At 36.3% G+C, this 23,549-nt stretch overlaps 2 protein-coding genes across 4 annotated transcripts in view; both read right to left on the bottom strand.

Annotated features, from left to right (window-relative positions):
• Window positions 1-23,549, bottom strand: part of LOC100863256 (rugose) — a 410,744-nt gene that overhangs the window by 190,709 nt on the left and 196,486 nt on the right. The gene's annotated exons all lie outside the window — the stretch shown is intronic.
• LOC100863059 (uncharacterized) overlaps window positions 3,631-23,549 on the bottom strand; it is a 30,213-nt gene continuing 10,294 nt past the window's right edge. The window contains exon 2 of the mRNA XM_086910785.1: window positions 3,631-3,783. Coding sequence (XP_086766911.1) covers window positions 3,742-3,783 — 42 coding nt within the window. The 3' untranslated portion in view covers window positions 3,631-3,741. The remainder of the gene's footprint in view (window positions 3,784-23,549) is intronic.

The raw sequence follows: 23,549 nt of genomic DNA, 5'->3' as shown, positions 1-23,549 counted from the left end.
TCAAATGCTTCGAATATTTAGCCAATACTAAAAATTAAACAATTAAAAATCCGACGATTTACGACGATTTTTCATTTTTTTTTTTTTTTTTTTTTTTACAAAATTTATCATATTTTCCAAACAATTTTTATCGTTCACACGTGTTCAATATTTACGAATTTTCTCGATCATAAATAACTGGCAATTTTCACGACTTTCAAAACGATTTTCGAAAATCGAAACATCGTATGCGTTATTTCACTCCCGTACAACCGGCATTCCATAAATTGAAAATTGTAGACGAGAATACAAGTGCATATTTTTGAAATAAATATACGTGCACGTACTTTTACATGTAACGTACATAAATATTTTTATCGATCGCGAACTATTGAAATTTATGCCTTCGATTTCAATCTTGAAATTGTGCGATTCTAAACCTCTCCATTATTCGATACTTTCACAATTGGAAGAAATTAGAACGCGCTCCAATAATTCTTCTACGCAACAAAGAGAAGAAAATTGCCGGATTTCAATAATTTCGTGTAATTATAAATCTCACTTGATTTGCTAGAAATTTATGTCACGGAGATTAAAAGCGATGCGAATAATCGTCTAATAATTACGGTGCTCTCGAGTTATCGTTTTTTCTTTTCTGAATATCATAATTACTTCGAATCACGAATCATGGGACGAGAAATTTTTATGGAAAATAAAATTTAAAATAAAAATACGAAATAAAATATCGCGTTTCGATTTTGAATGTTTTAAAGTAATAAAAAATGAAATAAAAAAAATATTGGATATGAATAGGAAAAGATAGGTCTTTTTTTTATCAAAATAATCTTATTCTGACGTCATGGTGCACAGTGAAAATGGATTTACATGCGGAGTCATGCTCGTTTGATTATTCATTGCAAACCAGAGTCAACATAAACTACGCGATATACCCTGAACGAAAAATAAAAAAAAAAAAAAAAAAGTCACGTAATTCTCAAAAATTCACATCGTTGGCTACGTTTTACGAACTGTGGAATAAAAATCGAAATGGATCATAAAGTATTAACGTTTTGCGTGAATAAATAACCCGTGGATAGAACCATTTTCGTTTTGGAGAAACAATGACGTTCTATGCTATCGTGATCTAGTTGATAAAAATATATATTTCAATAATTGATCTTGACATAAGATTTTGATTGAGAAAATTGAAACTAACACATGCTAATCGATTAATAATCACGAAGAAGAATTCGAATCAAAAAATTGTCCTCTTACTTTTTTTTTTCTATTAATTAATTAAATTATAAAGAAATTTCACGGTTAATATTAATTTTTCTTAGATAATACATATCAATTGTTTAACGACAGATGCCGAAAATAATGAGATGGAAAAGTAGAAGCACGTTGAAAGTGTATATAGAATGTATAAAAAAAAAAAAAGAAAAAAATGTTTTTTTCCCTCCTATCTTTTTTCTTTCTTTCTTTCTTTCTTTTTTTTTTTTTTTTTTGAGAAGAAACGCGGTATTCTGACGAGAATAAACAAGCAGCGCGAGTACATGTTCAAAGTGTCCAGCAAATATTTGCATTAAGATTTCGGAATCACACAGCATCGCGTTAACGAATGACACAGAAGCGGTGGAAAGCATAAAGCCCCCTCGGTGAATAGAATGGCTGTAAATAATGAGAATAATTGAACTTACCTAGCTCGTGAAATGTTAATCGACTTGAAATATCGTGTCGGCCATTGCAGGGAATATTACGTGCAATGCACGAGAGATGAATGATTAATAAACGAAACGAATAATTTTCAACTCGACAACGTGAATTATTATTATATTAAAAAAATATGAATTTTTTATTATCGTTGTAAAATTTTTAATTTTTGCTCGATATTAAACTTTGGATTATTCTTTCGTTTAAAATAGAGTAATTAATTTATGATAAAATACGATTACTTTTTAAGTGATGGAAGCATAAAAAAAATTTCGAGAAAGAAGCCAATATGACTTCGGACTTAAAATTAATTAAAATTATAAAAAAGTATTCGTTATTTTTTGTGGACGTCATTCTTTTAAAATATGTGATATAAAGAGTTGAAATATTTTTTTTTTAATTCTTTTAATCGAATTTCTGCGCTACGATCATTACATATTTCGAAATTTCAAATAATTGTTCGATTAAGAAAAATTTCGAATGTACGTAAAAATAATGAGATCAACGAGACACGTATCGTAAACAGAGGCTTCGATGGAATGAGTCAGAAAGCCAAATATACGTACATCGAACTTCGTTTTATTTATATTCCATCAACAAGATCATTGTGCGTCAAACGCGTCTACATGCGCGACTTTTACAACAATCGAATAAATACTTTAGGAACAACATTGTATAATATACTCGCATATAATATTGATAGCAACATGTATGATATATGCTTGTATCGTGTGTTAATCGATCGATGTGTATTGTTGACGAAGGAAGAGGTATAAAATGAGTTATAAATTTGATAGCTAATCTAACTGATTTAATAACCGTGATAATTCTGAACTTACGAATTATTCATAATCAATAGATTTTTAACTTCTGTTTAAAATTCGAATAATAATAATGATGATAATTCCTATTAAAAGAATTATTTTCGATTCCAGTAAAATGATACATTAAAATAAATTTCACAGAGATAAGCGAATAAAAATTTCAAAGATACGGATACACGTGGATAGGTAATTTGCATGTCTCGTAACGGAGGATTAACCCGAAATTTGGATCTCGTATTTTCGAACGAACTGGTCCCTCGAGGATAAAAACTATTGAAGATTACAATGCTCGAGAGCTAATATATATCGCCGAAGCATAAAAAATGAAATTTCCCAAATTTTGTCGTAAAAAAAAAAAAAAAAAGAAAAAAAACTACGATGGAAAAGGTACTCTTTTCTTCACGTTTCAAAATCTCAATCTCTCTCTCTTTCTCTCATCAAATTTTTCTCACCTATCGATAACGATATAATGAATATTCTTTTCTTCCATATTTCAAAATTTCAATCTCATATTTCCTCTTATCAAAAATTCACTATCTCGAATCATTAAAAAATTTTCTCCAATTTAACTCGATTCTCGAACCAAATTTACAACTCACCCTACACCGTCTCTCCCACACGTTTGTATATTAACAAACAAGAAGAAAATAAAACCCGTAAAAAAAAAAAAAAAAAAGAAAAAAAAACGATGATCGGTTTACAATCCTTCCCATCCAAATTCCGCTGGAATCGATGCACCCATTACGAGGTTCAAGCGTTAATCAAGTTACCTAACAACTCACTCGTTAACGAGGGGGAGGGGACACGAGCGAATAACGGAGCAGTATCTGTCGTATCTTGGTCGGGATCTGAGCTCGGACGAGCGGGGGACGGTCGTTAAATTCCGTACAAAGTTTACGTAATTCGTGAGTTTTGCTCGGCCAATTAAAACGAATCGACGATGGATTTCGATCGACGCTTCCGTTAACGGCGATGAATCAGTGGGAAAGGAAAGGGAGGGAGGGAAAAAAAAAGAGAAGAAAAGAAAGAAACGATCGATCGCAGAATCACATTCGCTGATGATCACCGCACGGACGCTCGTGAAAGCGCAAAGTGACAGAGTGAAAGAGAATGATACGGTGAACGATTTATTTGCGTTTCTACGGTCGTTTACAGAGGCGTTAGCCGAGCCTTTGTTACGTGCTTGGGCGGCATCTCACCACATTCAGCACGAAACGGGTCGCGTCTACGGGCCCTCTCGTGATTGCTCTTGGTGTTGCATACGTACCTGAAACAGAGAGGAAAAAAGGACATCGTTAAAATCTGTTCTGTGGCTAGGTGAGAAGTGGAATAGTACAGATTCGTTGATGAAGTGTAGTAAGATAGTTACGATTGATATGTTAATAAGTTGTATCGAAGTTGGATTACAAATAATAAGTTTATTTAAAATGTTTTCGTAATGTAACCTCGAACCATTGAACAGTTTAAATTATTGAAATAATTTATTCTTCAAAAATTTTGTCATTTTCTAAATAGTATAAGTAAATCGCTTAATCATCAATTACAATATATTAGTAACGTAAGACTTATCATTTGTCAACGCAAATATAACAAGACGATCTTGATCAGACAATCAAAAATTAAATCATCGTTCGTAATAATAATAACATTAAGTTTCAATCGTAATCTCGATTCCTTTTTAAAAAGTATCATTTCCTTTCGAACCTCTCTCTCCTCTCCTATCGTAAAGAAACTCGAAGAAATGAATTTCTGAACACGAATGTATCTTATCTCCGTTCGACCTCCATTCAAAACGAAACTTCCAACCTATTCCAGCAATATCTCGAGTTACAACAGACACCGAATGTTAATTGCGAGCGAAGCAGAGTCTGATGCGGATTTCATTTCGCGCGTGGCAATAGAATCGCGGAAACCTGGCCGCGGGATTATCACCTGGCGCGATGATAAAGCGCGGGCGAAAGCATCGTTCCACCTGCGTCTTTACGAGCGAATTATTCACTGGGGCGGAAACAGGTTTCAACCCTCGTGACGGAACCATCGCGTCCCTTTGATGCGTGAGCACAAGTTCCACGAATAAGTCCACGTATAAATTCGCCGTAACTATTTTTCAAGCACGTGCTTACAAGTTTTTTACGTATCGCCGCGACGCTACGACCTACTTCGACCACGGCTGAATGGGCGAAATTGAACCGCGAGGGGGGACAGAATATTGGCCCGGCCAAATAAATGGAGCCATAGTACGGGGCTGGAATTTATTATAGTCAGAGGATATGGTCGTCAGGAGGATTTTTGTCGTCGTTCCGAGATTATGACCGTGAAACTTTTCGGATGATTCGAACAGGGATATATAGTAAATTTGTTGAAAGGGAAAAGTTCTTCGATTCTGGCATGTATTTCGGGGATGGAAATGTAAATAACGTGATCGTTTTCTTAGAAGATAAGAAAGAGATGTGAAAGAAATATTTTCTTTTTTGATGACGTTTTATTGAAATTATTCCGTTCGAGTTTATGTCATTATGTTTATTATTATTGTATTTTTAATATTTGATAAAATATTACACGAAGGTAAAATTTTCAGAGAGAATTTTATCTTCGACGGAATATCGAGGCAATAAATTCGAAGGAAAAAATTAAAAACATCCCTTTTTCCACTCTGGATAATGAAACTGCTCCCTACGTTGAAATAATGAAAACTAAACGAACCAAGATGATATATTGCATTTTATGGATTCGATGGAAGAATTATACTTAAAGATTTTACATCGACTTTCTCTTCGATTTAATCCTTTTATCGCACAATCTAAGACATAATTGTTCGAAACAAAATGTCTCGCCTGTTTCTCACCACTTTCCTTGTAAATCCTCCAATTACGCCGTAGATAAACCACAATTTCTTTATTATTATCCACACAATTTCCCTCGTCCAACAATACCCACGGCACATACATCCCTTGTCTCTATAACCGACCCTTCTAAGATAACCTTCCCTCTCGATATCCAACCCTCGACCCATTCCAACCTTCATCAACTCCCTCAACCATCCCACCGAATCACAGCAAAACAAAAGCAAACTGTCGCTCAACGGCCGTACATACCGTCATCTACCGCCGCCCATAAATTCACCGGCCAATATTTATGCGTGTCATTGTAAACGAAGCGCCGTTATGGACGAGGAAAATCCATCCATTCCTCCATTATTATCCGGTAATGAAGTTTTATCCCCCGTGATTGACACGGGTGAATCAAAGGACAGGAGGGATTCACCGCGCGAGATTTATCGCGAATCGTTCTATAAAATCTTCTCAGACGAGAAGATGTCTCTCTTTCTCTCTCGCGTCCTGTCATCGATGACATATTGCTCTTCGCGGAGCTTCGATCATTCGTTCGTGCATCCAGTTTTTCGATCATACCGTCGATCTTGGTTGGATCTTGGTTGAATTATGACGGAGATGTGAATTATGACGAGTGAACGAGGATCTAATTGGAGCATCGGTATTGTTTTGCTTCGCATGAAATTGTAAGAGAGTTGCTTGACGAAATCGTCGCTGACATTTTAAAAAATAAAAATCAAAAAATGGAAATTTTCTACGAATGTTATATATAATACTTTGAATAAGTAGTGATAATTCTTTAACGAAAATTCGTCAGATTTTCACGAATGAATATTACTCATATATCTCACGATTTACATAATTTAATATAAACATAATTCAAAGAAACAAGACCAATAATAAAATCAATTTACCATCGATTCGATTTGTCTCAAGTTCGAACTTGACTTTCACAATTAATCTCCGCTCACCATCGAGAAACAAAATGGAGAAATAAATTTGGAAAAAGGGATTATCCTGAACAAAGAGGAGGAACAGAATGCAAACGATTTACGATCTCGTATGGTTGAGTTGGATCGCGTGGAGGGACAGTGGCGAGCAATTAAGAGGCCCTTACGACCGATCGAAGGGAACGTAACGATTCATGTTCCCCGAATCGTATCTTCCCGGGTCTTAATCGTTTAACAGTGTTGCCAGCAGGAAATTGCGGCTGACAATTGATTTCGTGGCTCTCACTCCGTGTCTCCGTCCAATCTGTCCTCCAGCGACACTGGATTGGCAGAAGTATCGTCCACGAGCGGGTAAAATTGCGGAGAATAAATTCGTTCGATTCGACCTGTAATTGATTACAGTTCTATCCTTCTTTCCACTTTACAACTCTACTCTCCTCTAATCCTTTTGGTTAAAATTATTCGAATGATCGAAACGGGAGATAAAAATATTTTGCGAGCAATAACGAATGTAAGAAAATTTGCAATAACAGAAATAGAATAAGAAGAAACTTCTTCTTTCGATTAAAAACTTGGAATTAACAATGTCAGAAAAATTGACGAATTATATACACATTATAAACTTCACAATTTTCCAAAGTTATAACAGAATAATCGAAATCTCCATTTCTTCTAAAAGAAATTTAAAAAAAATAACCTCGAATTTCTCGAAAGCAAATCAGTCATTCTTTCTCGGCATTCTTCCTTCTTATTTTTCCCTTCCTTCCCGATAATTAAGGGAATCGCAGGAAGCGGGGTATGAAACGATTAAACGAGGCCGCGCGATTCCACGTTTATATCAGATTTGTCCGGTAATTGCGGCCGCGAGTCGATTTCCGAGCTCATAGCCCGTGAAAATTTGCGGCGGGGGTTGAAACGCGCTCGCACCCCTCCGATCACGCGCCACGTTCCTCCCCACCCGCCTCCAAACCAGGCCACCGAGCCGAATTCTCCGCGAGACTCGGGGGGGGAGGAAACGAGGGCTCGGGCCGCGCAACCCGATATCGATGATGCAACCGGAATCCGATTTCCCGCCAACGAACAATCCTCCTGTCCCTTTCGCCAATGATCAAAGGAATCCGGGATGGAGGCAGGATTGGAACAGGCAGAGGACGGTAAGATATGGAAATTCGCGATCGACGATTGATAGGATTCGTGATTAGGGTGGGGTTGTTGGTTAAGGGAAGGAGCTCTCAATTTTTCACGTTTCCACGATTCTCCCTCTCTCTCTCTCTCTTTGGGAATCGTTTCGATTCCGAGAATCCTCGATCGGTATTTGTAATACGGTTGTAGTTCGAAATTTCATATTTTTGTTTCGTGTAATTAATAATCGTCGGAGAATCGTTAAGAAAGAGAAACTTGGTGGGGGGAGGATAAAAAGAATTCATTCGAAACGGAATTGAAAAGGTTAACAATTTGAACCATCCCCAAGCTTCATAAATATTAATTTCTCCCCTTATCACTTTGCTAACCGACGATTTTTTTTTTTCCTTACTTCCGTTTACGCTCCCGCGATACGAACAGCAAAAACATTAATAAATTCAACCCCTTTTCCTCGTAAATATTAATTTCGTTCTCCGCGTTACAATTCTCTCCGAAAGGAGAGGAGTTCACGAATCTAATCAACCACGAGCGATCAATCCGTCCTTCTCCAAAAATCCACTTATCTTCCCCTATCATCCCCTATCTCTCTAACCTCAATAAAAACAGGCCGGAGAAACGCAATTAACAACCGGCTCGTGACCGCTTTCCTCTTCGATATATCTTCGAATTCGAGGCAAACCGAGAAATCCACCGATGCTTTTTCGCCTCACGTCCACCAATGGATTGTTTTCATCCCCCATGAATGGAGGGAGGGTTCGTCAGCGATTTCTTTCGCACCTACGTGTCCACGTGTTTCGATTCCAATTACGACGCGAGGGACGGCACGAGGAGCAATTAAGCAGCCGAAGGGATTCGGTGGCCAACCGTTTTCCATCGCTGCGCGCGACACTGGCTGGGAATTGCGGCCAACGATTGATTCTACGTGTCTAATTTGTCTTAATGCCGAGTTTCGGACACGGCTCTTTCCACGGTTAAGGCGATAATCGATCCGCTCGAGAGACACGTTCATTTCCATTCGAGATTCCATTTGAAGAGAGAGAGAGAGAGGAGAGAGAGAGTTGAAGTTTTTCGAGAAGGATGGTGCATCCCAGGGGTGGTTTTTTTCAAGGATTGTTGTTGTTGTAAATTTTTCCTGTTGGGACTGGGACTGGTTGTCCTGTAAATTATGGCCTCGATGGATAAATGGTTGAGATATTTTTGCACGTTGTAGCACTCTTTGAATTTTTTTCGTTGATTCAGACACGCGATTCCGATGAATTTAATGAACAAGCAATTGTTTAAGTAATTTTGAATGAACTGCAAATTATAAAGGGATCGCATTGCTAATTTAAAATATTATTGAAGTAAACAACGAAGTGCTATAATGCTTTGAATAGAATGAGTTAATTAAACGTATCTATATATCATTTTATATTTTGTACATATATTCAATTTATTCAATTAGCTTTTGCTGGTATTTGATTTTAGCTTGTTTAAATAATATTTAACAAAAAATTGTTGTAACATCGTTCGAACAAGTAGATACAATTTGATATTTCAATTTTTAAAAAATGTTTTTATCGTTAAGATGTATTTGAAAAACAAAGGTATTAATTGAAGTTTTAACTAACTAAATGGGATATTGCAAGCGGAATATATTTATATCAAAGGTACAAATATATACAAAACAATGGTATTCGGAGAATAGGGATTGATGCATTATACGAGTTTTCCTGAAAGTTATATATATATGCGAATAAATATTAAAGCCATTAATTAAATGGCTACATTTTATTGATTCGCAACCTACGTTTGACGTCACATGTTCAAGTTTATGACCCGATAAATTCATCTCAGGATCTCGATATTGTATCAAAATTTACCAATCATTTCTTACAAGAACATTTTAATTAATTTTTAGCAATAGTATTTGTATTTTTTTTTAAATTTATAAACAATCGATAAATTAAAAACAAAAAGACGAAACATTATTTATTATTTCTCTTCGGAGTTAATATAAATTTAAATTATTTATTAAAGATAATACATTCCAATAAATATATAAATATAATTAAAAATTAAATCATATTTCTCGAATAACGTTTCTCGAAAAATATATGAAACGATTTCAATAAAAATTATCGAAGTGGAACATTTTTCATGTTAGTAGAACACGAGAGAAAATACGTGCAATGGCTGCAGAGAAATAAAATCATTACGGATCCCTTTAAAACGCACAAATTGCAAGAAAGATACGGCAAAAATATTTCTGAAAAAAGAGGAATGTTGATAAACTGAGAGACAAAAAGGAAAAAAAAAAAAAGGAAGAGACAATATTGAATTTGAAGGAACAAAAACTCCAAAGCAGGATTTTTCTTTGAAAAGCAATTCCTATTGTTCGCGCGAAAAGGGATTATCTTTCATACAATCCTGGCCGACTGGAGCGTTACAAATAATCTCGATAAAAGCTTGATCCCTTCTCACCGATTCGACCATGGACGTGACACTTGTGCTCGTGTAATTCGCGAAAAAACCATTGCGCCGGGACGAAATGCGGGGGGATCGATTCGAAAAGCTATAACGAGCTTGGAGCGTTAACAGTGAACCAATTAAAATCTCCATTTAAATGGGAGAGAAAGGAAAAGAAATGAGAAGATAACAGCCGGATTTCTCGTTCACGATCGGGGAAACGAGGATAACAATTGGTGTTTTACTTAAATGTATCGGTTTTGCATGCCACGGAATCGAATCAGATATTATATTATGACGGAAATATTCGGATGATCTTGTGATCCAATCTTTCGCTATCTCCTCACAATACTGTATTTCAAACGTTACGAGAGATATAAAAGTGAGATATAAAATGGTAACGGAATGGAACGATATTTCTTTTATCTTTATTTTATTTCTTTACGCGCATTTAAGTTTATATTTTCGTGAAATATAAAGTGTATAGAAATTTTTCCGATTATTTAAATTTTGTTATATCTTTCACATCGTTTTTAACGAAACTGTAGCCTATACAACAATTACAAATTAATAATTAATTTATCACTACGTGGCATTACGTGAAATTAGGATAAAGGGAGAAATTTATTTATACATTTGATTTTTCATATTTTATACTTAGCGAATTTTATTAAATGATATTAATTTATGCGTTATAAAATAAAAACCGCTTTATTATATGGGCTATATTATACATTCAAGCATCGTAAAATGTTTACACTTTCTATGATACAACGGTATCGAGGTTAGGAGGAGAAAGGAAGAAAAAAAACATGGAAAATAGTGGGATATCGATTTTTCAAACCGATGACACGTATGTCCACGTCGCCATTAAACATCCGTGCTTTTTTCACGATCCAACTCATTGTTTACCTCGCATATTGTTCACGGTTCTACACGCACACCGACTCTTGCAACAAGCCATGTTGTCTACGTAACATGGAGCTTTTGTGTTCAATGTGCCCTTTCGTTGTAGAAGATACGCATCGAATGTTGGCTATTGTGCTCCCTCCCGAGAGACTGAACATTGTGTCTTACAATCTACATGTCGAGCAATTTGCGAGCGAATTTCCACGAAGGAGTGAGAAACAAAAGGGATTCTATTCCGACAATTTTACGTTTAACAGAGAATGTAGAAATAAAGAGTGTATCGAAAGTGTTCGAGTAGAAATAGCAAATAAGAAATAGCAATAATAATCCTCCTTCGTTTCTATAGATATAAGATAAGAGTAAAGAAGATAATTTTTAGTTATCTCGACGAATAATTTTAATTTGAGGATTTGTCTCAAACGTTTATCTATCATATTACCTATCTTCATCTGATACATAGTATTTAACTAATCGCCATTTTCGATCTCTCCAATTTCACAAATTATAAAATTGTTGATTAATTACTGTAAATATTGAATTAAAATCATAAAAGTTCGTATAATTATTTTTTGCAAAAAAAATCCTTTTTCGTTCCACGATGAATTTCTTCGTATAATATATTTTCTGGAAACTGGTGGAGTTATATATTCGAAAATAATCGTAAAAATTTCGTGAAAAGCAAACGCAACTTTCATTCCCTCGAAATGAAATTCATTGATATCTCGATAGAATCGTTTCATTCCGTGCAATATAATTTATTGGCCATCTCGTTTCTCCACAAATGAAAAAGAGATATAATTTTCCTTTATATAGGATACTTATATTCGAGAAGTAGGATGTCGATGAAATTTTTCGCTCGAGTCGTTCGCTGCGCGCGTTAATCTCTTCTTTTCTGAAAAAAAGAAAGAAAGAAAAATCGCCTTTTATCGGTCGATTGCGTGCAACGAAACACCACTTCTCGAATGATAACGTTCCAATGGAGCCATTTAAATTTATACCGCCAAAGGAAGAAAAGTGGAGAGGGGGTGAGAAAAGTGGGGATAAAAGAGGATCCTTTGTAGGGGAGATCCATCGAATTTCGTTCGTTCGACGATAATGTCGGCCTCTCTTAAAAGAGCCGCGTTTTAAAGGAAGTTATTAAGGGGCTGATGAGCTTCTGGATCGATCGCACCTCCGTAACAAGACTAAGAGATCTTGCAGATTCTATGGAGATGTAATCATGTTGAAACAATGTCAGGTGAGGTTGTTTCCACGAGGTTGAAGTATTATATTATTAGGTATAGATTTTACAAAAGAATCTGGATATTGTATTACATGTGAATCGAACAAATGGAAGTTGAGCGAATAAGAAAGAAATGATAAAAGGAAAAGGGTGGAGAATTAATTTGAATTGTACATTATTTAAATTTGTAAAATATTTTTTCGACAAGTTTTCTTCTTTTATAACTATTATCACCGGTAGAACGTGATAGATGATCTTTCTATTAGCACAGTATAAGTTAGTAGTTAATTAAACTTGGAGGGTAAGTGATTCGATAGATAAAGTGAAGCCATCGAATACATCGAATATGCAGAGTATACGGCGGTGCATATTAATTAGAGAATGAAATTTACATTGAAATTAGTGCAAGAACAACCGTAAAGATTAACTTTACAATGCTTGTCTTGGCCGCTTCTAAAATCGGGTTCAATTCGTGTCCAATTTTATATTTGAGAAAGTTTTAAAATAGAAATTTAAATTGTACTCCTGTGTCGAATTAATTCTTAAAATCCAAATTTTATTTCAATCTTATTAGACAAATATTTTATTTTCATATTTACTAATATATAATATTGTTAAGTAAAAAAAAAAAAATTAAAAATTATAAATTAATATATTGAAATAACTGCTACGAAACAAAATTCTATATAAATTTTTTTTAAAAAAAATTATCAAAATCACTGAACAACAAAGAAATTAAATATAAACGATCGATTGTCTCCAATCCGCGAAAATGAACATTATCGAACCCTGTCAATCCCAACAATGTCTCCAAGTTTCGATGGGCCACGTGCAATCTTGATTTCCTCAGACACAGCACAAACTGGTCAGGGAAATCGGTGGACGTGTATCTCGTCGATCGAGCAACCGCATTCCTCACGCAATTTCAGCCGACGTCTGTCTTTATCAATGCAATTTAGCCGAGATTGGCCGGGATGGGCGAAACCGACGCCTGTTCATCGTTCCAGTTTCGCGAGAAGCGGAACAAAGGATAATTGACGGGCTGAGAATCGTCATGATTAAAATCCAATCGATGGAAAATGGAACGGATGTTATAATTTCACTTAAATTACCTCGATATAAATTATTTCACAAGATAAGACAGAAATTGGATAACTGCAAAATTATCCCAGTATGACTCGTCTAGAATTTGAAGTTCTTTTCGATACAAAAAGTATGAGCTTCCGTTCTTTTTTCAATACTCGTAAATACGAATTCGTTCGAGGCTTGAAATTTTCTCGATTCAATGTTGGAGAATGGGAATAAAAAATATGACGAAGAAAATATACTTTCTTAAAATATTTCGTATATGACTTGCATCATTGCAATTCTCAGCCCAATTGTCCGAACGAGTATGGCCGCATCATCGTCATCCACGCGAAGGAGAAACGATGGAGGAACGCGTTAAGAGGACATTGAACAAAACGAAGCAGCACGTTTTTCATTAATAAAATGGCCCGCGAGATGTTTCGAGGCGACTCGTCTTTATTTGACAATGTTTTGTACTAGTTCGTTCTCGTTTTTTCATTTTTTCATTTTTTTTTTTTTTCCCGTATTATTCTTCATCTCGCAAGAAATCCAGGCACCATTTGCAGTCGCTCGTGCCGGGGGACCTGACACGTTTATTTGTGACGAACAATCGAAACACGAGCTATTTCGAATGATTTTCATGGATGTTTGCAATTTGAAAATAGAGGGGGAAGGTTGTGTGAGCGAAGATTGAGCAGAGATTATTTAAATGAATGGGGATGATTTCTGCTGATTGTAATGTCGGAGGGAATTGAGGGTTATTTTTCTTGCGTGACCTCGTTTTTGTAAACGAACCATGAAAACAGATATTATTAACGCAATACGTTCGTGCTTCTATATTTTTGTCTTATCAAATTGAATTCGCTCTAATGAATCAATTGTATATCGAAATTGTGTATCAATTTCTGCATCAATTTTCATTATTTTCGTTAAACTCGTAGATTATCCGACTATTTTACGCCCGTATTCCATTACATGAATCGTTTACATATATCTTTTCATCAAATTAATAAGAGAATAATTAAATTCAAAAAAAGAAATTTGATATAAATTTCTAATATTTCTAAAATCGTATGTATATTTTTATCCAAGCCAATTAATAGATATAAACAGATTTAATTATTTATTTAAATTCCTGAATTGAGGAAATAACTTTTCTATCTTTTTATTTCGCTTCTTTTGCCCCATCTGTTTATTTACATATTTACTTATGCACTTATATATCGTCATTCGTCGTGTAAAATTTATACAAGGAAACAAAAAGAATTACAAAAGAATATAAACACGGAGATACGAAAATCTCAATTATTCTGGAAATTCTTCTAACAAAAAGAATATCAATCTATATATTTATACTTATTCCATCGACTATTCGAATCCATTCCGAAAATAATTATTTTGAGTAACATTTTAAGTAATATTTTAAGTAATATCTTATGTGCACAGGATCTTTTTATTTGACATATTTCGCTTCGAGGAATCCTAACCAAAGACCTTTCAAACAAGATTGAGGTTAAATTTAACCTTACCTCGCGATCACGTACATAGGCTATTCAAATTACTGAATCATAAAATTCCTTGGCTCATTCCTGTTTCGTAAATCGAGACTACGCGTGTGCTGTTCCACTCTGAGTCTAATGCCAACATGGTTATTGCGTTCGCCTTCCAAAAACCGTTTGTTCATTTCGTTCTTTCACTTTTTCTTCATCCTTCTCTCTCTCTTTTTACGAAATTCAACAATAAACTTTAACACAATTTGGAGAAATACAGTGATTTTCTTTGCAAACTTGTAAAGTCAATCGCGATATTTACGATTCATTCAGAATCTTTTTAAATTGAGGCACCAGATGTCGCCCTAATCTTCTCCAAACATTCTCAACTCAAGCGTTAAATCACCATGATCGGTTACTTACGAGGAATATTTTTTTTTCGAAAAACGATTTGAACGTTCCAAACGATCAAAGACACCGCACCAGACACGTTAAGGAAATGAACGTTCGTTGCACGGGATGTTTACGCGCACTCACAAAGTGCCATAATTAAACGGAGACCGCGTACAAGTTGGTAAATACGCTCAAGAAAGTACAAACAAACGTTTTCATGCGGACCAACATTCCGAAATTATTTTGCTTGTTGTACACCTTCGCTTTTCACTTAATCGGCAAAGGATTCAATCGCATCTTCGAATCAAAGACGTAGAATTAGAAAATTATATCGTGCTCTTAACCCTTTCACCCCTACTATATATCGCTCTGCATAAAATATGCCGCGTATCGTACGATATGACGGAAATGTAGCATCAATATTCGTTTTTATCATCAATTTTTTTTTTTTTTCATATTCATAAACACCATCAAAACAACTCGAATTATGAAGCGGTCCCTGACGATCTTTCTCGAGCACGCGCGGCGGAGAAGTCGCCCGTAGCGAAAGGGTTAAAATTTTTAGAGATCTTCGAATGAATAAGTAGCGAGAAAATTAATAACTTATACGTATCCAAGGCATTAAACTTCCCTTCCTTCCCACTTCCGCGCATTATCTCTTCGCGTCTAATCAATCGCATGCTCGTCAATTCTACCGATCTCATTTTCAACATCGCCACCAGCTTTTCCCAGTTTTACTATTATTACAGATATCCAACAGGGATATAATCGGGTTCACGCCCACCGCGTATTATAACGACGTGCATTAACCCGCGTGCACCCGGTTGATAAACGCGTAATCGCTGTTGTTTGTTATATGTTCGTGGCGCAACGCAGGCCGCAACGCATATCCGTTAACAACTGCACGTTTCAACTTTCCACGGGTTAGGAAATAATCCGCCTCCGAAAGTTGAAAGCTCGAGTACAACTAATACGTCTAATTAACGAAAACGATGATTTCTATTCTCTCGTTCGATACTTTACAGTACACGCATCATCATAATCCGATACTCGAAAGCGTCCGTGACATCGAGAGGCACGAAAATGATATTAACCGGAAGAACGCGATTCCAAAAGCGTTCGCTAATGAACGCGTATTTCATCGTGCATTAATAATGGCGCGTGGTGGCGCGATATATTTACGATCCCGCGTTTAATCTAACGCCCCGTAATTAAGTCCGGCTGGTGGAAATCTCCGCGGGACGGTGTCGATTGATGATGCGATACTTTTGTCCGACCTAGTTCGAAGGGACGATTAAACCCGTATCTACGATAATCACGGCTCGTATTTCGCGCGAAGCAATCGTGGATAACGATGCAGTTCCTTGTCCTCGTTGCGAAGAAATCGAACTCGATGGAGGATTGCGGTTTGCTCAGCGCCAAGAATTATATGGAGCCATGAGTGTCGAGGTTCAGGCTGCAATTAAGGTGTGCTCTCATTCAAGGATGATATATTTCCGTTTTTTCCAGGTCGTTGTATCGGTTGTAACGTTGCTTTATAGGAAGTAGAAATTAATAATTACACGAGACTCTTTTATTATATACGCGTAGACGTGTTTAATGAACGAACATTTGTGACATTTTAATCAATCTTAATTAACCCCTTCCCGTATTATCACGAGTCTGACTGACTGATTTCGGCTCAAACATGAATAGCACGAGTGGAACTCGTGGAATTTTTTCAATCGAGATTTCATTTTTACCAGTATGCCACGAGAAAATCACGATTCTTGTAATCTACGTTGCAAAGTGCCCTACAGCTTGGGCCCGGATTTCGTCGAGTTAAATGATACGTGAAGGGGTTAATTAAGATTCGAATGAAAATTTGAATTAACACGTGTTATAGATCTATAATCCTCCTCAAAAAAGATAGAAATTAAATTACAATATTTCTTTCCCCACTCTGTTGTATTCGAGTATCTCGCAATAAGTAAAAAATCATCGATCTACAAGTTGGCTCCGTTCAAGCTGATATCCAGATTCAGAAACAGATTCGTTCCAAAAATCCAACCAGATACTCCCCTCCCACTTGCTCCTCCACGAGCAGAGGTTCCCCGCTTCGAATTCAATTCCTCCTCGTCACGAATCTCGTCAACCATTCGTCACTTTCCCTTATCCCTCCACGCTTAAACCCGCTCCACGAAATCGCTTCGAGATGAAATGATCGGGTCCTGCTTTATCTTCAACAGTTCGAATAGCTGCCAACAGTCTAGCAATAATTTATGAGCGGGCATGGTTTTCGTAACGTTTTCCAGATCTTAGTTTAAACCACTTCACAAGCTGCGTTTGCACGCCATGCGATAGAAGCAAAGATTCCCACGAATCGAAACCGTCCTTCGACGCGATGATCGGTTCCTCTAACCCCTCTCTGTGTACATTTTCACAGGAAATGCAAGGATTGGAGGAAAAGCCAAGACTCGTCTTTAATTAGAACAGGCATAGAAGACGGATAGATAGATTTCAGCGACGATACAGTTTACATGAAAGCACAGTTAGAATCACACAGTTAGCCACAAAGAGTTAAAGTATCAAAATTCGCTCAGATCTGATAAGATAAACGATTATACAGTTCCTATTAGTTTAGCCATCCCACTCGTGCAATATTCAAAGTCGTACAAACACGCACAAATTTCCTCCATCGCGCGTAACTTCTTCCTCATTATGCATGATCAACAAGTTGGCCCACCTTTGTTCGAAAAAAATAATGGGACGTGCGTGTTGCAGTATTTTTCACGAGTCGCTCTATGTCGGGGGAGAAATACGAGGGGAATTTGGTTGGGCGGCGGCCTACTTGATAATCCAGAGATTAATAACGCGGTTGGTCGCCGCGGTTTGTTTGCGCCCGCGAGGATGAAAAGCGCTCGTTGCGAGTGGCAGCCGACCGCGAACGGCGGTCGGAGGAACGGGCGATCCGTTGCGGAAACGGCGAGTCGTTCTCTCTTTCTGCGGAGAACGGGGCCGTCCGTTTCGCGAGATGAAAAATCATCCGGTACGACGGGGTTTCGGGGTCGGGGCCGAATTTTTCCCAACCCCGGTTGGGGACGAATAAATCTGCGGTGAAGTCACGGGGGGAGGGGGAGAGGGGGGTTGGAGCGTTGGTTTACGAGAATTTTCCTATTGGGGCGAGACGAGAGAGTTTCGCGAGCAAGGAGAAAATGTGGTATGGGAGGAGGGGAGGGGGATGTTGTAATTTAACTTTTTGTTAAATGAAGTGAAATTGCGAGGAGGGACGAAGAGAGAGAGAGAGAGAGAGAGAGAGAGAGTTGGGAAATGGGTTGGAAATGGGTTGTGTGAGTTGGGTTGAACGATAGGAAAAACTAAATTTTTCATACGAATGTAGGTTTAATTTGATGAATGAAGATTAAATGAATTTGTATTCCTTTCTTTTTTCTTGGCTTTTGGACTTCTTTTTTTTTTTTGGAATGGATGTTGGGGGGAGGGGGGGGGGGAGAGAGAAAGAATGTAAGATATCTTGATGAGGTAAGTAAATTTTTGTAATTGATTCTCGATTTATATTCTTTTCAAAAAAGTAATAGAGCTTCGTTGAAGTACGATAATTTAAAAATGAGCAACAAATTTCTTTTCGCTCGTTTGGACTTTATTACGAAGGCTAGTGCAAAGGAATATATAATAATAAAGGAATCAATTTTCCAAATATTAGATATATCGAAGAACAATGTGTATGTATCAAAGTGAGAACGTGGTAGTGACAAATATAGAGGAGCAATCAATTTTGAATAAACGTGTGAAGCTTTGCGTGTCGCTATTAATTAGTCGCGAAGGCTTAATCATGTTTGAACAAAAGTTTATCAGCGAATCGATTTGTTTCGAATGGACGAGTTTGAATGGATATCACGTGTATTTATTAGATATATACATAGATATTCAATTTAATATTATTTGAGGCTATGTATTATTTAATTCAATGCTTTTAGAATATGTTATAATATAAATTATAATATATATATATATATATATTTGAATTAAAATTTGGATTAAATTAAAAATCGAGAATTTTTTTTCATAATTTAAAATACAATACTAGATATTATTAAGTTGATAGTGCGTATATATAAAGTAAGAGAAGTAATTACGCGTGAAAGAATTTTTTGTGAGTTATTATCTCTGAGATATTACAAATTTTTTTTTTTACCAAGCTTACCAAACCGAATTGTGCTTAAACTCTGAAATTATTAAAACTCTGTAATCTAGAACTTTGAAATTTTCAAACTTATAACTTCATTAATTGTATTACGTTGTGATGGCTCGCAACTCGAAAATTTTACAACAGCATGAAGCGGATTATAGAAATAAGCGCCGCTGAAAATTACAATGGCTTAAATCCAAAAGAGGAAACTGCCTCTAAAAAAAGATATATTTGTTTTTTCCTCTTTGATTTGATCAAAAAATATATCTAATCTCAATTAAAGAAAAAAACAATATAAAAATATATTCTATCGATAAAATATTTTTTCAAATTAATAATTAATAGATTTTGCAGATAGATTTTTCTTATCATTAGAAAAGATATCAATGTGCCTAGAATTCTATAAAAGCGATACTATAAAAATTTATAAATAAAATTTCGTTTATCGATTTCGAAATCACTTTGACGCAAAATATTATTCCAAAACCTGCTCTCCACACTCTATTTTCACTCCACTCAAATTTCACTCACTAAATCCTCCCCTAAAAAAAAAACCAATCTTCGATTTTCATCTTCAAATTTACCTCAGAAATTAAAAACACGACACCCTCGCCATCAACCCTCATCATCTTCACCCAACAGTCGCCCACTTTAACCTAACCTCTCCTCCCTAATTAACACGGGAATGACGAGGAACAAAAGAATCTACGCGGAACGCTCTCACGGTCGATCGATTTCGTGCCACCTTTCTCGAACCGTGTCACCACGAGTCTCCCCTCGAGAACGACCTTGAAAAGAAATTCCGATATTCTTCGTAAGAGAATATATTTTAAATCGAATGGGAAACTTCGTCTCGCCTTTAATAGATGGCAACTCCACTCGGACCACGTTGAAACGGACACGCGAGCGAGTAATTAAAGTTCGTTTCCACGGATCGAGGGGGTGGCTTCATCTTAATTTTAGCGCGCGCAAACGCGAAATCGAGATCTCCTCTCTCGCTTTTAATGAATCCTTCGATCGTGGCGAATGCTTCGAGAGAGAGAGAGAGAGAGAGAGAGAGAGAGAGAGAGAAGGGTTGAATCTAGGCCTGGCTTTTCACGCTCGACGAGCCGTATCGGCTTCTTCAGCGTCGAACGCGTTTCACGCTTCTTTGCCCGGCCATTTGAGCCGCGCGAGAGACGGAAATTATCCCGCGAAATTAATTTTTAACGCCCATCCGGAATCTTTGAGTCTCATTTTAATTCCTGTTTCGAGGATTTATGTGAACAGAGTGAACAAAATAATTTGATTATTTGGGATATTATGGATATTTTATTTCCCTCGTTTCTGATACTGTTCAAATGTTTTGGATGGAAGATCAAATGATTTGAAGATGGATGTATGAATATTTTTTGCGAAAATCAAGCGAAGATATAGAATCATGATTAGAAAAGTGGAATCGAGAGACCAATAGAATTTAGTAGTACATTACAGTGTAGAGATCTTAAAGTCAAGAATAAGATAAGAATAAGATAATCGTTATCTTAGACGAGTAGAATGAATCATTAATGTTCACAGTGAGAATACGAAGAGAAATAGAATAAAATAATTATGATCGGAGAAGTAATATTGAATAATATTAAATAATTACGAAAGTCAAGTGGAATGAGCCAAATGCTTAGAGGAATGAAACAATTTGCGATTAGAAAAATTGAAACAACGGTTAATAAATATAATTGATTTACACGAAACTTAAAGTTCATATATTTATTATTGTCGTTACAAACCGTATCAATCATTACAATCTTGTTACGCAAATTTCTCTATAACACAGATCAGTGTTCACACATATCTATTCTATAAGATTTAAAATCAACGCCAAATTTTTTTAACATATCTGGGAATTAAAAAAATCAAGCTTGATCACAAAAACTAATTGCATTATTATCAAAAAAAGGCGAGAATTAAACGCACAATAAATTACACAAACTTATATACCGATAACTCGCGTCCAACACTTTTCTACCTAAATTACAAAATTGTACAATATTATTTAACTTCCACTTGAAACGTTAAGACCTACAAATACGATGTTGAACAATATACTCGACGTAACCATCCTCGTACACTTGACGATAGACAAGTTCTCGAGTGAACACGAAGCTGATGGCATTCCAGAGCTGCAAACAAGCCAGATTGAAAGGTTCGCGGAATTCGAACGGGCTTTGAATACTTAAGTGGCCAGCCACCAAGAGTCGGCCGTGTTTATTGGCAGCGGATCGGTGTTTGCGCATCCGCTAAATGAAACCGTCGATGTCGTTCGTCGTCGTTTACCCAGCAAAAACAACACCGCCACCGCTTCTGAATTCACGCTGCCTGAAATTTCCACGCTCATTTCTATTTGCCCTGCGCCATCGACCCCATCGCGACCCATCCCCGACCGCTTTCATTCACCCGTCGGTCTTCGCGATCGATTTTTAAAAAAGTCCATCCAAATCTATCCAATCGAAAATTCTGAATTCAGGGGCGAAGAGGCGAAGAGAAAAGGTCTGTGAACGAGGATTAAAGAAATTTAGAGGGAATGTAATTTTCTCGTTTCGTGGTATTTTTATTCGAAATTTTTCCTTACTACAAAGCGAACGATAAAAGAAAAATGTCTTGAATCTTGATTATTTTTATTTATAATTCCTCTTAGATCGATTAATTAATTTTGCACGAAATTCCATTTCAATTGTTTGATAAATAAATTTGTGCAGGAAATCGAATCTGAACAATTGTGTAATAATTTAATATCAAAAGAATCGGATCATGTTTTCCATTCCACGTTAAACGAATTAATGGATCTTTCAACGTTATTATGGATTAAATTCCGCGATATAGTCCATCCGCCGTTTTCTCCCCTTTGTCTCTCTCCTCTCTGCGGTTCAAGCGGCAGACATTCATACAACGTATTCAGTCGAACCTCAGACACGGGCACTATAGAAGTCAGAGACATTGTAGTACTTAAAATGTCTGCGATGTTTAGAAAGCAAAGATCCGCGAGTCGTATACACGGCTAAAGGACGGCAACGAGTTTTTGTGCGGATGTTCTCATTTGTGCTCGTACGAGTAAGAGTTTGAGTATCCTGAGGGCGGTCAGCGTGCCATGGCAGCTGGAGTTTAAAGTAAAGTTCAAGGGAGCATGGTATAACAAAGAAAGAATACCGGAGAAAAAGAATCCTCGTAGCGTGCGTGTATGTATAGAAAACTTAAAGAAAGGAATTGATGTATCTATATCGTTGCGATGATTCTGCATTTAATGGAAATAAATTTACCCAGCAAATAAATTAAGACGTAAAGATGTTAATTATTCGTTCGTTGCATAAAGACTGTTCTCTTTTCGTGCTCACCTTTTGTTTAAAATTTTCAAAATTTTAAGAGAAATTTAGGAAAAATAAAAAAAATTTGAAAAATTGAAGAAAAATTGACAAATAATTTAAAATTTGATCGTTTCAAAATTCTGTATTTTACAGGATCGATCGAATCGTTGACACGATTAAAATTAAACAATTCATTTTCAACAAATATGAAATTCAGTCATACGGAAAAGGTTAACAACGATTCGAATCGTCCAATTAAATTCTCTTCTCCCTATCCTCGATAAATACCCTGAAAATATTTGGTTTATCGAGCACACACGACCCTCGATATTCGCGCGGAATACGTCACACTCCAAAGTCAAGGAACGCGAGGATGGAGAAGAAGGGGACTGCGGAAGAACGTTTGACCTATATATGTACCCTTACGTTATTAAATTATATATCTAATATCGAGCTCGCGTATATTTCTTCCATCGACCGTACTTGAATCGAGATATCGGTACTCTCGACACGTAATCCATAAAAAGATCCCAACCGCGAAAAATCTTGATATCAATTACGTTTAAACAGGAATTGTCGTTATTCGAAAACGCAATGATATTTCCTGTACAATTTAATTTTCAATTTTTCAATATTTTTTGAAATCAACATTCTGCAAGTTACTCTTCGCTCTTTTTTAAACGAAGCTAGCAAACTTTCAAGCCTCGACAAATGTAGTTGAAAAATAATTCTTTTTTAACGATAATGAGAAATGGATAAGCGCGATAGAATTGTTCTTATATGAAATAAAAATTAAATAATGTTTGTACAAGTATATAAAGACAGAGAGACTTTCCAAGATTTCCAATAAAAACGAAGACACTATTCGAAACGATCCACTTGAGAAATCTACCGTGTTTTGATTTAATACGACAGGAATAAGACAGGAATAAGAGGCGAGTCCGGGGAGTGACGAAAAGCAAATTTTCTAGCTCACTGGCCTATGATGATTTTCTCATCGTGGATACGATGGAGGAGGAGAGCATTGTTAGAAAACTCTTCTGGATGAATAGGCT

Source organism: Apis florea, unplaced genomic scaffold, assembly GCF_048593485.1.
Source record: "Apis florea isolate Af1SG1 unplaced genomic scaffold, ASM4859348v1 contig_3203_pilon, whole genome shotgun sequence".
Classification (NCBI taxonomy): domain Eukaryota; kingdom Metazoa; phylum Arthropoda; class Insecta; order Hymenoptera; family Apidae; genus Apis; species Apis florea.
The sequence above is the reverse complement of the archived record's forward strand: the minus strand, read 5'-3'. Positions and strand labels throughout refer to the sequence as shown.